The sequence below is a fragment of the Salmo salar genome, chromosome 03 (genome assembly GCF_965601325.2).
Source record: "Salmo salar chromosome 03, fSalSal1, whole genome shotgun sequence".
NCBI lineage: Eukaryota > Metazoa > Chordata > Actinopteri > Salmoniformes > Salmonidae > Salmo > Salmo salar.
In genome coordinates, this window is record NC_138293.1 from 64,653,452 (window position 1) to 64,668,132 (window position 14,681).

Consider the following 14,681-nt stretch of genomic DNA (forward strand, 5'->3'; position numbering starts at 1 on the left):
TATATATATTATATATATATTTTTTTTATATACCAATGATTACCTCTCTGAAATAGACTATTCAGGACATAATGCAAATGAATATTTGATAACCGGACAGACACTAAAAATGACCAATTGCCAACACTGTGATTATTAAAAAGTGCAATTATGTCACGGTGTAAAATGATAATTAACAGCGTTAATTAGGCTACTGAACCAAAGCCTCGCCCCCTTGCGTCACGCCAATATACTTTTTCATGAGGTATGCAATGGTAGCGTATCAGTCGCGAGCATCAGCTGATGATTGAACACTGAACAGTTTGAACTGGCTTTTCTTTCTTGGTATTCGGTATTTTGCTTTCTACTACCTGCACATCACCTGAAATAAGACATAACACCCAATGGTTGCATACTTCTCTTTGGTATATATATATATATTTTTTTTTTCGGAAGTCTTATTTGATAGGACGCGCTCCGGGAAGGATGGCTGCCATCAAGGCGCTTCAACAGTGGTGCAAACTTCAGTGCAATGGGTACCGAGATGTGGCTATCACCAACATGACAACTTCTTTTAGGGACGGGTTGGCGTTCTGTGCGCTTATCCATAAGCACAGACCGGATCTAATGTAAGCATTATAATGACTTAAAATATAGATTGGGGTGAAGAATATGTTCAACGTAGTGGTTAATCAGGTGCAACAAATCATTAGCAGCTGCAAACAATCAATACGTCCAAACACTTCGATGGGCTTTCGCTGTTAAAAGCTAACGTTACAGTTAAAACTTGTCATATTTTGACTCATTATGAATAACCGACCTCGGCGTTTCCCAAACTCGGTGCACTTTTTGTTGTTGTTGCATAACACTACACAGCTAGCTGATTCAGATGATCAAAGCTTGATTATTTGATTTGAATCAGCTGTGTAATGTTAGGGCAAAAACCAAAACTTGCAACCTTACCGAGTTTGGGAAACCTACTGTCGACGTATCTTATCATAACCAAACAGTTAATGTTTTTGTCTTCTACTTGGCAAACACATTTTGTAGCTTAGGCTATAGCTTCAAATCATGATTTAAAAAAAAAAAAAAGTGTTGTTCCCATGTAACGGTAGGCCTAATGTAATCCCTTGAACACTACATACAATAGAAATAAAGCGCTGTTTGCCATCATGTTCTATTTATTTTGAAGGGAAGTATTCCCAGTGGCTTCCTGTCTAACAATGGTGGCGGGAATTCCCCCCCCCCCCCCCCCCCCCCCCCTCCAGCGTCCTTTTTAGTTAGACATATGGTTGATTAATTTTAAATGTTTTATTTAACCTATATATCTAGGCATGTTGAAACAGAAAGAAACCTCGCAGCATAACCATTCCCTCAAGACTTCTCGCTGTACTAGTGGACTAGAAAATTATTTTTGATGTATCCCAGAAACCTGGTTATTTTCCTTGAACAGGGCCGTTAGTCACCCAAATTCACATGAGAATAACCTTTGATCAACCTCCACAATGTGAATTATTCATTTCCCTGTGTTCTATATTCAGAGACTACGACTCCTTGAATAAAGAGGATGTTTTTGACAACAACAACTTGGTAAGATTTACTGTCTATTTATGCATGTAACATTAGCACAGTTGAAGGTTGTACATTGACATGACCATACTGAACTGTTTGGCCATCTTATCAGGAAGTCAGTTGGTTTGTGTTTGAGGGGATTGCATTGTTAGAAATGCATCAAGTCCTTAGTAACATTCAGGCCTATTTTTATTAGCGACGTCTCCAAAGGACTGGAATTGTGCACAAGTCAATTCATGGTTCTTTTGATATATACCTCAGAAGTCTTTCTATTGAACTGGGGCAAACAAGTTTTGCTCTGAAGGGTGACGTTAAATGTAACTCATGATGGCTCACCATAAATGTGACCTATTGCTTGTACCATGCATAGTATGTAAACGCAGTGGCCAAATGCAGGACGTCTTTCCAAGTTGATAACTGGACAATATGTATTCCTAGGATTTCATGTCCCAGGCAAGGTTATTGAAATACCAACTCTAGTTTGGGAAACCATCTCTGCTAGGGGTGCTATACAAGGTCTGTCCCATGTTGCTGTTTTATTGTGAGGAGAATGTCATCTGTGAGTTGTACAGAGCGTGTCAAGTCAGTAAGTCTTACACTGTAAACAATTCACTTGGTAGTGACTTTGGCTAGTTACCCATTTCTGTTGCTACTTCGACAGATGCTGCCGTAACTATTAACAACTGAAGAACATCAGACATTGTTTGACTTGGTTGTATTTAACTTATTTTTAACTCTTTGAGGAATTATTTGACCAACTCTTTTGTCCCCCCCCTATTTCCTTCATACCAGGAAGTGTGCTAGGACCGTTGGGATAAGAATGAGAAACAGCAGCGCAGCTGGGACTTGTCCATAATTTTATCATTCTCTCTGTGCTGGTTTCCTCTGTTTTTGAGGATCACAGACCTCATAGTGTTCTATGCACTCCAGGATCTGTTGCAAAACACTAGCTGCTAGTCGTGCCGATTTCCCCCACAGCGTCTGTTAAGAACCTGAGTATCAGAAGAGGCTCCCTGGGTTATTCATTATGAATGAGGCTTACTGTTACTGTTAGGTCCATTTACAAATGTTAGACAGTATGGTGAGACAACAGTGCTTGGGAGGTTGCTTAAGAAGAACGTGTTTTAAACCACAAAGAAGAGTTTTTTTTTTTTCTCTTCTCTGTTTTAGTAACCCTAGTCTATTTGACCAACCAACTAGGAAGGAATTCCCCCAAGGAGTCCAAACACCCATTTTGTGTAGCTACTTCTTTTTAGTCTGAGGTAATCCCATACACATTGACAGTAGTCCTCTGTATTTCATGACAAGGAGGTCCCAGTCCTTCATGTGTGTCTCTCAGATTTCTCTCTGTGATGGGTGTCTGTCACTACAGACTACAAATATGCATTTGTCTTGTACCGTTTCGTTACGGTACAGAAACAATGGCCAATTCTGTTACTGTTATACAGAGAATCTCAAATGTAGAAATTGTTTGGCCTTTCTCCTCCTGCTCCAACATGAACGGATATGCCGTTCTGCAAGGCTGTACTTTAACATTTTAATGAGCACGTCCAGGTTGATCCTGAACAATGCCCCGTTCTCCTTTTCTCTCCTTGTTCCCAGGGCTGAGTGTGCACAGGAAATGTGCTATTCATTATTCACCCCCTGTCCAGACCTCCCCAGCATGGGTCCACAAACAGCTGCTGGCTGGACTTTACGATTTTCTTTTTCTGAAGAGACCATTTTGTCTGGCTTATGTTTACAGTTAAATTAAGTAGTTGCTTTGTATATTAAGAAACCCTCAAGAACATTGGGAAAGTGTTTTTCAAATTATGTACTATTTTTCCTTATTACCTCAGCTTTTTTTGAACATTTACTAAGCAAACATTGTACATTTTTACAAACTTAGGTTTTCTGCTTGCTAGGGGGTACTCCAATACGCCTGACCCCTCAAATTTTTGGCTCTATGGCTTTAAAACATTTTTTATTTATTTTAACTTCAGGCTTTCCGGGTTGCAGAGGACAAGCTGGGGATCGCTGCTCTGCTGGATGCAGAGGACATGGTGGCCCTGAGGATCCCAGACCGACTGAGCGTCCTCACCTATGTCTCCCAGTACTACAACTACTTCCACGGACGCAACCCTAGTAAGACTGTCTGACTTGAGGCAGCTTTGTTACATTGGAGCACTAGCCTATATGTTGCACTATAAGTGTTTCCTTTCCTGGTGAGGTTTACTTAAGGTGGCTGTGTGAAGGACACAGGTCATGTTGTGTTAAATTGGGTGAAAACATTGCGTCAAACCCGTTTAGTGTAATGTGCCTGTCCTTAGAATCAGTAGTAAATTTAAAACTTGGCAAATGTTTTTGTTTTTCAAATTGTTTATGGTTATTGTTTTATAAGATATTGTATATCCAAACTATTTCAGTTTCACATGCACAAAGCATCTACTGAGCTATTGGTTCATGTATCGTAGACGAGAGTATTTTGTCTCAACCCTCTGATTTCTGATGGCCAATGTTGTTTTTCTAGTTGGAGGGGTGGGTGCTGTGAAAAGACCAGCAGAGGGCTCCAAGGAGGAGCCGTGTGGAAAGAAGAATCTCCCGGTGATGGCCAAAACCATGGTGTATAAAATGGCCATAGAGAATCGCCCACCTCCCCCCTCTCTCATGGTGAAAACCTCCCCCAAAGCAACCAGAGCTGCTGTTCAGGTTAGAGGAGTACAAATGGCTCTTTAATGTCTTTAAAAAAAAACATTTCTATCAGATGTTTGACAGGCATACATTTTGGTGAACTTCTGAATGCATTTTTACATTTACATTTTAGTCATTTAGCAGACGCTCTTATCCAGAGCGACTTACAGTAGTGAATGCATACATTTCATATATTTTTTTTTCTGTGCTGGCCCCCCGTGGGAATCGAACCCACAACCCTGGTGTTGCAAACACCATGCTCTACCAACTGAGCTACAGGGAAGGCTATGTACACTTTATATACAAAAGTATGTGGACACCCCTTCAAATAAGTGGATTCGGCTATTTCATCCATACCCGTTGCTGACAGGTGTATAAATTCAAGCACGCAGCCATGCAATCTCCGTAGACAAACATTGGTAGTGGAATGGCCTTACTGCAGAGCTCAGTGACTTTCAATGTGGCACAGTCATAGGATGCCGCCTTTCCAACAAGTCAGTTCATAAAATGCCTGCCCTGCTAGAGCTGCCCCAGTCAACTGTAAGTGCTATTATTGTGAAGTGGAAACGTCTAGGAGCAACAACGGCTCAGCTGTGATGTGGTCAGCCACACAAGCTCACAGAACGGGACCGCCGAGTGCTGTGTATTAGGTAGTTGTGAAATTTTTAGATATTACTACATGGTCAGAACTAGAAGCACAAGCATTTCACTTCACTCGCATTAACATCTGCTAACCATGTGTATGTGACCAATAAAAATTTGATTTGCTTTTGATTCGAAAGCATTTCCACTGCTCCAGAGTCCAATGGCGGTGAGCATTACACCACTCTAGCCAACGCTTGGCATTGCGATCTTAAGCTTGTGCATAGCTGCTCGGCCATGTAAACTAATTTCATGAAGTGCCTGACAAACAGTTATTGTGCTGACGTTGCAACAGAGGACAGACGATTTTCACACACTACACAAGTGTAAAGGAATGAATAGGTACATATGAGCGTTGGCTGAAAACGGCATAGACAAGATGCAGTAGATGGTAGAGTACAGTATATACATATGAGATGAGTAATGTAGGATATGTAAACATTATATAAAGTGGCATTGTTTAAAGTGACTAGTGATAAATTTGTTACATCCAATTTTTAAATTATTAGTGGCTAGAGATTTGAGTCCGTATGTTGGCAGCAGCCACTTGATGTTGATGATGGCTGTTAGAAGCTGTTTTTCAGTCTCTCTGTCCAAGCTTTGATGCACCTGTACTGACCTCACCTTCTGGATTATAGCGGGGTGAACAGGCAGTGGCTCGGGAGGTTGTTGTCCTTGATGATCTTTTTGGCCTTCCTGTGACATCGGGTGGTGTAGGTAGGTGTCCTGGAGGGCAGGTAGTTTGCCCCCGGTGATGCGTTGTGCAGACCTCACTTCCCTCTGGAGAGCCTTATGGTTGTGGGCGGAGCAGTTGCCGTACCAGGCGGTGATACAGCCCGACAGGATGCTCTCGATTGTGCATCTGTAAAAGTGAGTGTTTTTGGTGACAAGCCACATTTCTTCAGCCTCCTGAGGTTGAAGAGGCGCTGCTGCGCCTTCTTCACCACGCTGTCTGTGTGGGTGGACCATTTTCAAGTTGTCTGTGACGTGTACGCCGAGGAACTTAAAACTTTCCACCTTCTCCACTACTGCCCCGTTGATGTGGATAGGGGGGTGCTCCCTCTGTTTTCTGAAGTCCATGATTTGTTGACGTTGAGTGTGAAGTTACTTTCCTGAATCACGCTTCACCATTTGGAAGTCTGACGGATGAGTATGAGTTTGGCCAGGAACGCTACCTGCCCCAATGCGTAGTGCCAACTAGGGTTTAGTGGAGAAATGATGGTCTGGGGCTGTTTTTCATGGTTTGGGCTAGGCCCCTTAGTTCCACTGAAGGGAAATCTTAACGCTGGTTTGTCAAGCTCAGTGTAGAAGAACTTGACTGGCCTGCAGACCCCTGACCTTAACTCCATCGAACACCTTTGGGATGAATTGGAACGCCGACTGGGAGCCAGGCCTCATCGCCCAACGTCAGTGCCCGAACTCACAAATGCTGTTGTGGCTGAATGGAAGCAAGTTCCTGCAGCAGTGTTCCAACACGTAGTGGAAAGCCTTCCCAGAAGAGTGGAGGCTGTTATAGCAGTAAAGGGGTGACCAACTCCAAATTAATGCCCGTGATTTTGGAATGAGATGTTTGATGAGCAGGTGTCCACATACTTTTGGTCATGTAGTGTATCTAAACTCAGCAAAAAAAGAAACGTCCCTTTTTCAGGACCCTGTCTTTCAAAGATAACTTCCCAGATATTCATTGTAAAGGGTTTAAACTCTTTTTCCCATGCTTGTTCAATGAAACATAAACAATTAATGAACATGCACCTGTGGAATGGTTAAGACACTAACAGCTCAGACGGAAGGCAATTAAGGTCAAAGTTATGAAAACTTAGGACACTAAAGAGGCCTTTCTACTGACTCTGGAAAAACACCAAAAGAAAGATGCCCAGGGTCCCTGCTCATCTGCGTGTACGTGCCTTAGGCACGCTGCAAGGAGGCATGAGAACTGCAGATGTGGCCAGGGCAATAAATTGCAATGTCCGTACTGTGAGACACCTAAGACGGCACTATAGGGAGACAGGACAGACAGCTGATCATCCTCACAGTGGCAGACCATGTGTAACAATATCAGTACATCTGAACATCACACCTGCGGGACAGGTGCAGGATAGCAACAACTGCCCGAGTTACACCAGGAACGCACAATCCCTCCATCAGTGCTCAGACTGTCCGCAACAGGCTGAGAGGCTGGACTGAGGGCTTGTAGGCTTGTTGCAAGGCAGGTCCTCACCAGACATCACCGTCAACAATGTCGCCTATGGGCACAAACCCACTGTCGCTGGACCAGACAGGACTGGCAAAAAGTGCTCTTCACTGACGAGTCGCGGTTTTGTCTCACCAGGGGTGATGGTCGGGTTCGCATTTATTGTCGGAATTAGTGTTACACCGAGACCTGTACTCTGGAGCGGGATCGATTTGGAGGTGGAGGGTCCGTCATGGTCTGGGGCGGTGTGTCACAGCATCATCAGACTGAGCTTGTCATATCTCAATGCTGTGCGTTACAGGGAAAACATCCACCTCCCTCATGTGGTACCCTTCCTGTAGGCTCATTTTGACATGACCCTCCAGCATCACAATGCCACCAGCCATACTGCTTGTTCTGTGTGATGTCATGGCCAGCGAAGAACCCGGATCTCGCCTGTGACCTGTTGGATCGGAGGTTGAGGGCTAGAGCCATTTCCCCCCCCCCCCCCCCAGAAATGTCCGGGAACTTGCAGGTGCCTTGGTGGAAGAGTGGGGTAACATCTCACAGCAAGAACTGGCAAATCTGGTGCAGTCCATGAGGAAGAGATGTACTGCAGTACTTAATGCAGCTGGTGGCCACACCAGATACTGACTGTTACTTTTGATTTTGACCCTTCCTTTGTTCAGGGACACATTATTTAATTTGTTAGTCACATGTCTGTGGAACTTGTTCAGTTTGTCTCAGTTGTTGAATCTTGTGTAAATATTTGTATGAACATGACATATTTTTGCTGAAAATAAACATCCTCACTGAGTTTCTATGACAAACACTTTTTTTTTTCTCTCTCTCCCCTCCACAGAAGACTGAAGTTTTGGTGGAGAGCTCCAATAAGACAGGCACTCTCAGCAGTAAATGTGTTGTGTGCAAATGCCACGTTCATCTGGTCCAACGGCACTTCATCGAGGGGAAGCTTTACCACAGGAGCTGCTTCAAGTAAATGTCCACTTTAAACAGACAGCAGCTCCAGTATGTTTAAAACGTGTTGACACCTTTTATGTTGCACTTTTCACCAGGTGCAGTGAATGCTCCAATGTCCTCCTGGCTGGGGCCTATAAACCAGGGAAGGAGCCAGGTTGCTTCATCTGTAGTGACCACCAGAACACCAAGAATGGCTACAACAAGCCTCCCTCTGGGGTTGTCATCCAGACCGGATGCCCAAGCGGCAACTTTGAATCCAGAAGTGATACCAGCAGAGTCCAGTCTGTCTCCCGCCCCACCTCTGTGCCTTCCACCCCAATCAAGCTGGTCTTGAGGCCTGTGGAGACCACCTCCCTAGCTCCCCAACCACGGACCAGCTCAGCCCAGAGAACCCAGGCAGCACGGCAGAGGTTCTTCCAGTCACCTACCTCAGCCCCAGAGGGCCCCTCCAGCAGCCAGAAGCCATCAGGACTGCCGACGGTGCCTCTGAGTCCTGAGGAAGAGAAGAACCGAGCCAGGACTGTCATTACCAAGAAACTAGTTGAGGCGAACTGCAATAACAATAACACCAGATACTTTGTTATCCGACCAGCAGAAAGGAGGTGAGAAAAGGCCTATGGGTTTACCTACAGGCTTTTAGTCAAGTGTGCACACTTCATCTCATTTTGTGAATGTCAGCTAATGCTAAATGTACATTTCCAAACCTAATGGTGATAGTATTGCTTCCCAGGTTTGAAGACGTGCTAAGCTCAGCTGACCTCTCCAGCTGGAAGCTGGCTAAAGGTGGGCCAGGCACAGCAGGACAACTCTTCACCAGCAGTAAGGAATTGCCTAACACCGTCAACACAGTCAGCGCCAGACCAACAACTGTACCACCAAAGGCAAGCTCCTCCACCACCAAAGGCAAGCTTTTTCAATTCCACTACATTTTAACAACTTTTTTAACACGATCATGTTTTTACAATGGGTCATAAGGGAAACTTCAAAAGCTGTAACGCTTTCAATTACCTTGTTAATACGAGGGTGTAGCCGCGAACAGCATTCCATACAGTTTAACAAAAGTCTATTTAAGAGCATGAAAATTAGATGAGCTGCTAGTGCATTAGCAGTCTTCACTAACAGCCATTATTTATTTGGTCATCCCAGCTTGTTTAGCCCTCTTTAACGTTTTTTTTTTTAACACTAAATTGAATTGTAGAATTTGATAATGAGCTTGAATCATACACTCCTTTCAAAATGTATTTCTCGTTGGCAGTAAATGCAGACGGTGCAGAGGCTCCTGTTAACTGGCGATCAAAGCTCAAGCCTGTTAAAAATGGACCAGGACTGAAGTAAGTCTGGACTCCTCATCAGTTATCTATTAATCAACCATTTTCTAATCCTGTACATCCACACAGAGAAGGCAGATATTGTCACCCGGGTGAGAGATTCAATCATGTATTTGATCTGGAGAGCTAACCAGTTGGTCATCTCATGTATCCACTCCTCCAGCCTGCGGATTCATCCTGCCTCGCCCTGCTCTGTTATGGCTGACTGGCTTAAATTGCAGCCACTCTCCTCCCCCATCCTCACAAGTCCCAAGGAGTGCTATGGCTGAAATGAACCCTAGTGCAACACTAACTAGATTCCCAGAATTCCCCATGATGACCCCCTCCACTATTTTCTCATCTCCATTATTTCTAAATATGTAAGGTGAGGCTGAATGTTCTTTGTACTTACTGTATGTTCAATCCAAAATGGTTGCTTTCAGGGGAAAGTCCAATATTTTCCTGCTCCTTACATTCACCCTCTTTCTCCAGGACCTCTGACTCTGAGGACCAAGCGATCATTGTTGAGCAACCTGAAGCCATCTCGAAGTCTTTCGCTACTAGTATCATCGTCAACATCCGTTCTACCTCTCCTCCGATTCCCCCAGCAGCCTTCAACCCTCCTCCACCTGTCCCGGTGTCTCACAGAGCTCCGTCTCCCAAGCAGCCCCGCTGCAGCTCTGGAGGCTTGGGTACATCCTTTTTATTATCCTCTATACTTGGCAGAGTAGTGATTAGTGTCTCATAAATTATTGATTAAACATTTTCAATGACTTGTTGGGATTTTAAATTATTTCACACTTCACCTTCTAGGTACTAAAAATGGGAATTATTCTACTCCTCCCCTGGTTCCTGTCTGGCACAGGGTTCCCACTCCAAATAAGCCTCATCACATCTCTGCTGGATTGGGTAAAGACAAGAACTCCATTCAGTGATTGCATCGCAACAATGTATTTGGAGTCTCTATATTGCAGTTTATTAATCGGTTACTTAAATTTTTCTTTTTCTTTTTTAGGCTCAACGGATGGCAATTATTCTCCCCCTATGTCTCCTAAACAGCTTTGCCATGGCTCCACAGGTTAGACTGGGCCTTCACTTTCTATTACCAGACATTGTCTTGACCATTGATGTTTTAATCTTTCTTTTGTTATGTCCTAGCTTGTTTATTATCACAAGTTAAGTCTTGTGACAATGGCTCCCTGATTGTCAGCCATTAAATATGTAATAATCCTATTTTATCTACCTCCTAGGCTCCAAAAATGGAAAGTATTTGTCACACACAAACACCTCCCAGTCTGAAATGAGGTCACCCTCGGTAAGTTGTCAGTTATGTCTCATACATAAAAAGTAGCATGTTACTAGAGATTACCAGAGGAATTAACTATCCTATGTGAAAATATGTAATATTTTCATGTCAGTTAAATAATTACCCAGGATTAGCAATTGGTGGTGACACCATGGGTTTTTCTTTGTTTTGTTCAATGTAAGTCCCATCACATCCCCATGGACCAGATAGTGAAGGAGCTGCGTGAGATTGAAGACTGCCTGGGTGACTTGGAGAGGAAGGGAGTGGAGATGGAGAAGAGCCTTCGCAGCTGTGAGGAAGGTACTTTCCAGTGACCTTCCCTTTACTCCCAGTGTCCGTCCCTCCTTTGATGTTGACAAATGGCGATTGCCAAAGCAAGTGGGAGAGGTCCTCTGCATACACTTTCTCGCGTCGGCATTTTAGTTAAGTTATTGGTTTTGGGACTGGTCTAGCTTTTGAAGGACTTAAAGGACAAGTGATTCTGCACAGTTATGTTAAAGAAGACAGACCATGTTTCAACCCTAACTGGGTCTTTTTTTTTGGACAGGATTTTGAAGGATATCATGGGAGAATCTAATTGCCTGCTCCTCGCCTCAACCCATTGGATGAGGAAGCCCCTCCCCTCTGACCTTCACCTCCAATGGGTTTTGAGAAGGGGAGAGTATGCGATTGAGATTCTCCCCCTCTATCAAAGTTTATTTCCAAGTAAACTTCCAAATAGACCAGCCTTTATGATTAGATATTTATTAATGTACTTCAATTGAAATGGCCCAGTCCCTCCACTATTCTCATTTTTGAGTTGTGCTCTGATGGTGAGCATGATATCCCTGCAGCTCACCTGGGACTTCACACAGGAATCTAAACCCACACAGCCTGGAGGGGAGAGGTGTGACTGGCAAACAGGTTCCATTTCCCTCCACTACAGCCCAATGAGGCGAGAGGCAGGCACTGCCCACATGAGGGCACCTTCTCCCTCTCTGATATTATCCATCTCCCTTGAGTGATAGAGAGGTGGTGGTGAAGAGCTGACCAGCCCCAGAGACTGGTTGTGGCTGCAGACAGAGCAGGAGCAGTAGGGGGGCCTGATTGCTCTGCTCAAGGTCACCGTCTGGGCACTGTTATATTAATATTATTATCCGGTTCACTGCTTTACTCCTTACATGCACCTATCTGTCCTGCTGATAGGAGCCAGGGGGAGTTAATGGGACACTCTTCTCTCTGTCCTAGGCCAGTTTGTACTATTGGTTGTGTCTGGTGTTTGTATACCCACAGCCCTTAGGCACTGATGAAGGCTCAATGTGCATGTTGGACTGGAACACTGATTCATTTTGTTCATAACTCTTGCACAAATGTCATTTATTTTATGTATTGCCAATGAACTTCCTTGACACTGGCCTTTTGCAGAGGGTGAGGGGGACATTTTGATGGACCCTCTGATGGTTGACTGGTTCAACCTGATCCGAAAGAAGCAGACGTACATTAGGAGGGAGTCAGAGCTTGTGTACATGTGAGTACTTGTCAAGTTAAATGTTAGCCAAATGTATATGCACTTTCGGATTTACAATGGCTTAAAAATCACTTATTGCATTTGTCAGAGCTAAGACTCAAGACCTGGAGGAGCAGCAGCCTGGAGTGGAGGGTGAGCTGCGCAGACTGTTGGAGAAACCAGGTAGGAGGCACAATGTTCACACAGCACCTCAACTGTTCCCTTCACATCCCCTTAACAGATCAGCAGCTACCATGTTCTAGTGTAGTGCTCCTATGTCTAACACGGGTCTTCTTATCCCTGGTATCACAGATCATCTGAAGTCCACAGAGGAGCGTCGGCGAGAGAACAGGCTGATGGAGAGGTTGATGGAGATTGTGAACGGTAGAAACGCCATTGTAGAAGGACTGGATGAAGACAGGCTCAGGTAGGGAAATAGCGCAACTTTATTGCTTGTACAATTTGATGCGAGTTGTGACCTATTTTCTTTTTAAATGTGAGGAGCATTTCAATATCTGCAATTGTCTCAAGCGGTCAAGCTGGATGTGTAACTTGAAAAACCTAAACATGTTCTCTATTTTAGGGAAGATGAAGAGGATCAGCAGTTGAATGAAATGATGCAGACTCTTGGTGAGTATTTTAAAGTGGTTGATTTAAAATGCCCATGTCTTTAAACCCTGGGATGTTCCTTGCTTAATGTCATTTTCTCTCTTTGTTCTGGTGGACAGGACTTAAAAAATCCAAAATCAAGAGGAAGTCCTTCAAAATGCTGTTCAGACGGAAAAGTAGTAAAAAGGTCACCGTGAGTGATCAGGGGACTGTGTTTTGATTGTTCTACCCTGCTCTGTGGGGGGGGGGGTGTTTGTATGTGTTTCCCATGTGTCTGGATTGGTTTTAAATTGGGTTTATATTTTCAAGTGATAGTGTGTACATCAACTTGTGTTCATGGCGGTATTGTAGTTGCGCTAATAAGTAACAAGATTGTATGTTGCTCATCCTGAAAGATCTGAAGGTCAAAGACCACGTTTTTTTTTCAGCTACTTATCAGATCAAGTTGGTGTTGTCGCAAAGGTTTGTTTAGAAATGCTTTTAGTTTGAGAAGACTCCAGGCTTTCACTCTTCATTTGGTGTTCAGTTGTTCTTGAGCTGGGTCTCATGACACTTGACTGATCATAATGTGCTGTTTTTGTCCCTTGTGAGTTGTGGTGTATATCTAAGATCACAATTTAGCGTATGGTTTGCTTAACTTTGTTCGTTTTTTTTCCCCCACACATCTAGGTTGGGATTGTTGTGAAGAGGTGTTCAACAGTCACTGTTAGTGAATGAAATGCAAAATGATGTAACTGGTATTGTTGCACCGGATAATGGTGATGGAGAATCCATATAACTGTTATTATTTTGTTAATATCAAAAGAAGAGATTACCTTTATGAGTGATGTTTTTAGCTCCAGTATGTGTATTTTATTATGCTTCCAAACAGTAACATTTTGAGTGGAATCTGTCTGTAGACCAATGAAGTGGTGAGCAGCATGTTCTACACTGCCACATTTTAAAGGCTGTATTTCTCCTGTCATGCTGTAGGTGGCACCATGGTTTTACTTTATAGGAACCAGGCAGGAACCTGAATCCAGTTCGCCACAGTACAGACAGTTAATTTCTTTGCTAATTTTATAAATGCTGCAAAAAGTTCCAACTGCTGATGCAATAACATAGTGAAAGCTTACGTAGAGCAGTAGCTTATGCACAGGAAAAGGCTTATAGACTAGTGGTTGTATTGAGCTTTTAATCTTAAACCTGGTTTAATTAAACATAATTCTATACTAATGTATCTACTGAAGCATTTTTTTATGCCTGGTGCATTATTGCAGTGTTTTAAGTAAACATTGTTGGCATTTGGAGTCATCTGTGAAAATGCTGTTTGTGAGGTATGCACAGGTCCCGATGTCTCGTGACTTTAAAAAATTGGAAGGAATGTTAAATGAATGTGTACATAGTGTGTATTTAAATTTTTGATTGAAATGAGTTTGCTGTCCAATAAATAATTTAAACATCCTTTCTTTTGAAAGCACTCCTACAAGAACTTAAAGTTAGATATCATTTAACTGTTGGCCTTTTACTTTAAGCAATTATCAGCCATGATATTTTAGTTTCAATTAACATGTTCCTTCAACTGTAGGGGATGTATGTTCAATTGATTTCTTCACATGTGAGACTGTTCAGTTCCTAATGAAAAATCTTAACCGATCCTTGTGTTCTATCTCATAGAAGCACAAAGTTACAGCCTGATTTTTACCGTACAGACCACAGTCCTCATCCAATGTGTTTTGGTTCTGGACCAGCTATGCCGGGACACTACTTAAATATCAAAACTCAGAAGTGATCGTTCAAAGCTACATACTTTTCTGCATTTAATGTGGGTTTTAGGGACGGCATCAAGATAAATTTGTTCACGTCAATATATTTGCAGCTACTTATAAACGACATATCCCCAATTGAAGATGCATGAAATTGTGATCATGAACTTGGAACAGCATCTTTCTAGCTGAGAGAAACTGGGGATGATATTGG

General features: G+C 43.2%; 1 protein-coding gene across 1 annotated transcript; it reads left to right on the forward strand.

Annotated features, from left to right (window-relative positions):
* Positions 1 to 241: 241 nt before the first annotated feature.
* Positions 242 to 14,165, forward strand: LOC106601118 (MICAL-like protein 2). The gene is made up of 18 exons (XM_082973684.1): positions 242 to 608; positions 1,521 to 1,569; positions 3,534 to 3,675; positions 4,061 to 4,239; positions 7,896 to 8,029; positions 8,110 to 8,616; positions 8,745 to 8,917; positions 9,270 to 9,345; positions 9,814 to 10,013; positions 10,135 to 10,230; positions 10,337 to 10,399; positions 10,572 to 10,636; positions 10,810 to 10,927; positions 12,032 to 12,134; positions 12,223 to 12,296; positions 12,426 to 12,540; positions 12,697 to 12,743; positions 12,842 to 14,165. Exons 1-18 carry the CDS (start codon positions 466 to 468, stop codon positions 12,940 to 12,942), a joined length of 2,385 nt encoding a protein of 794 aa, XP_082829810.1. The 5' UTR covers positions 242 to 465; the 3' UTR covers positions 12,943 to 14,165.
* The last annotated feature ends 516 nt before the right edge of the window (positions 14,166 to 14,681 follow it).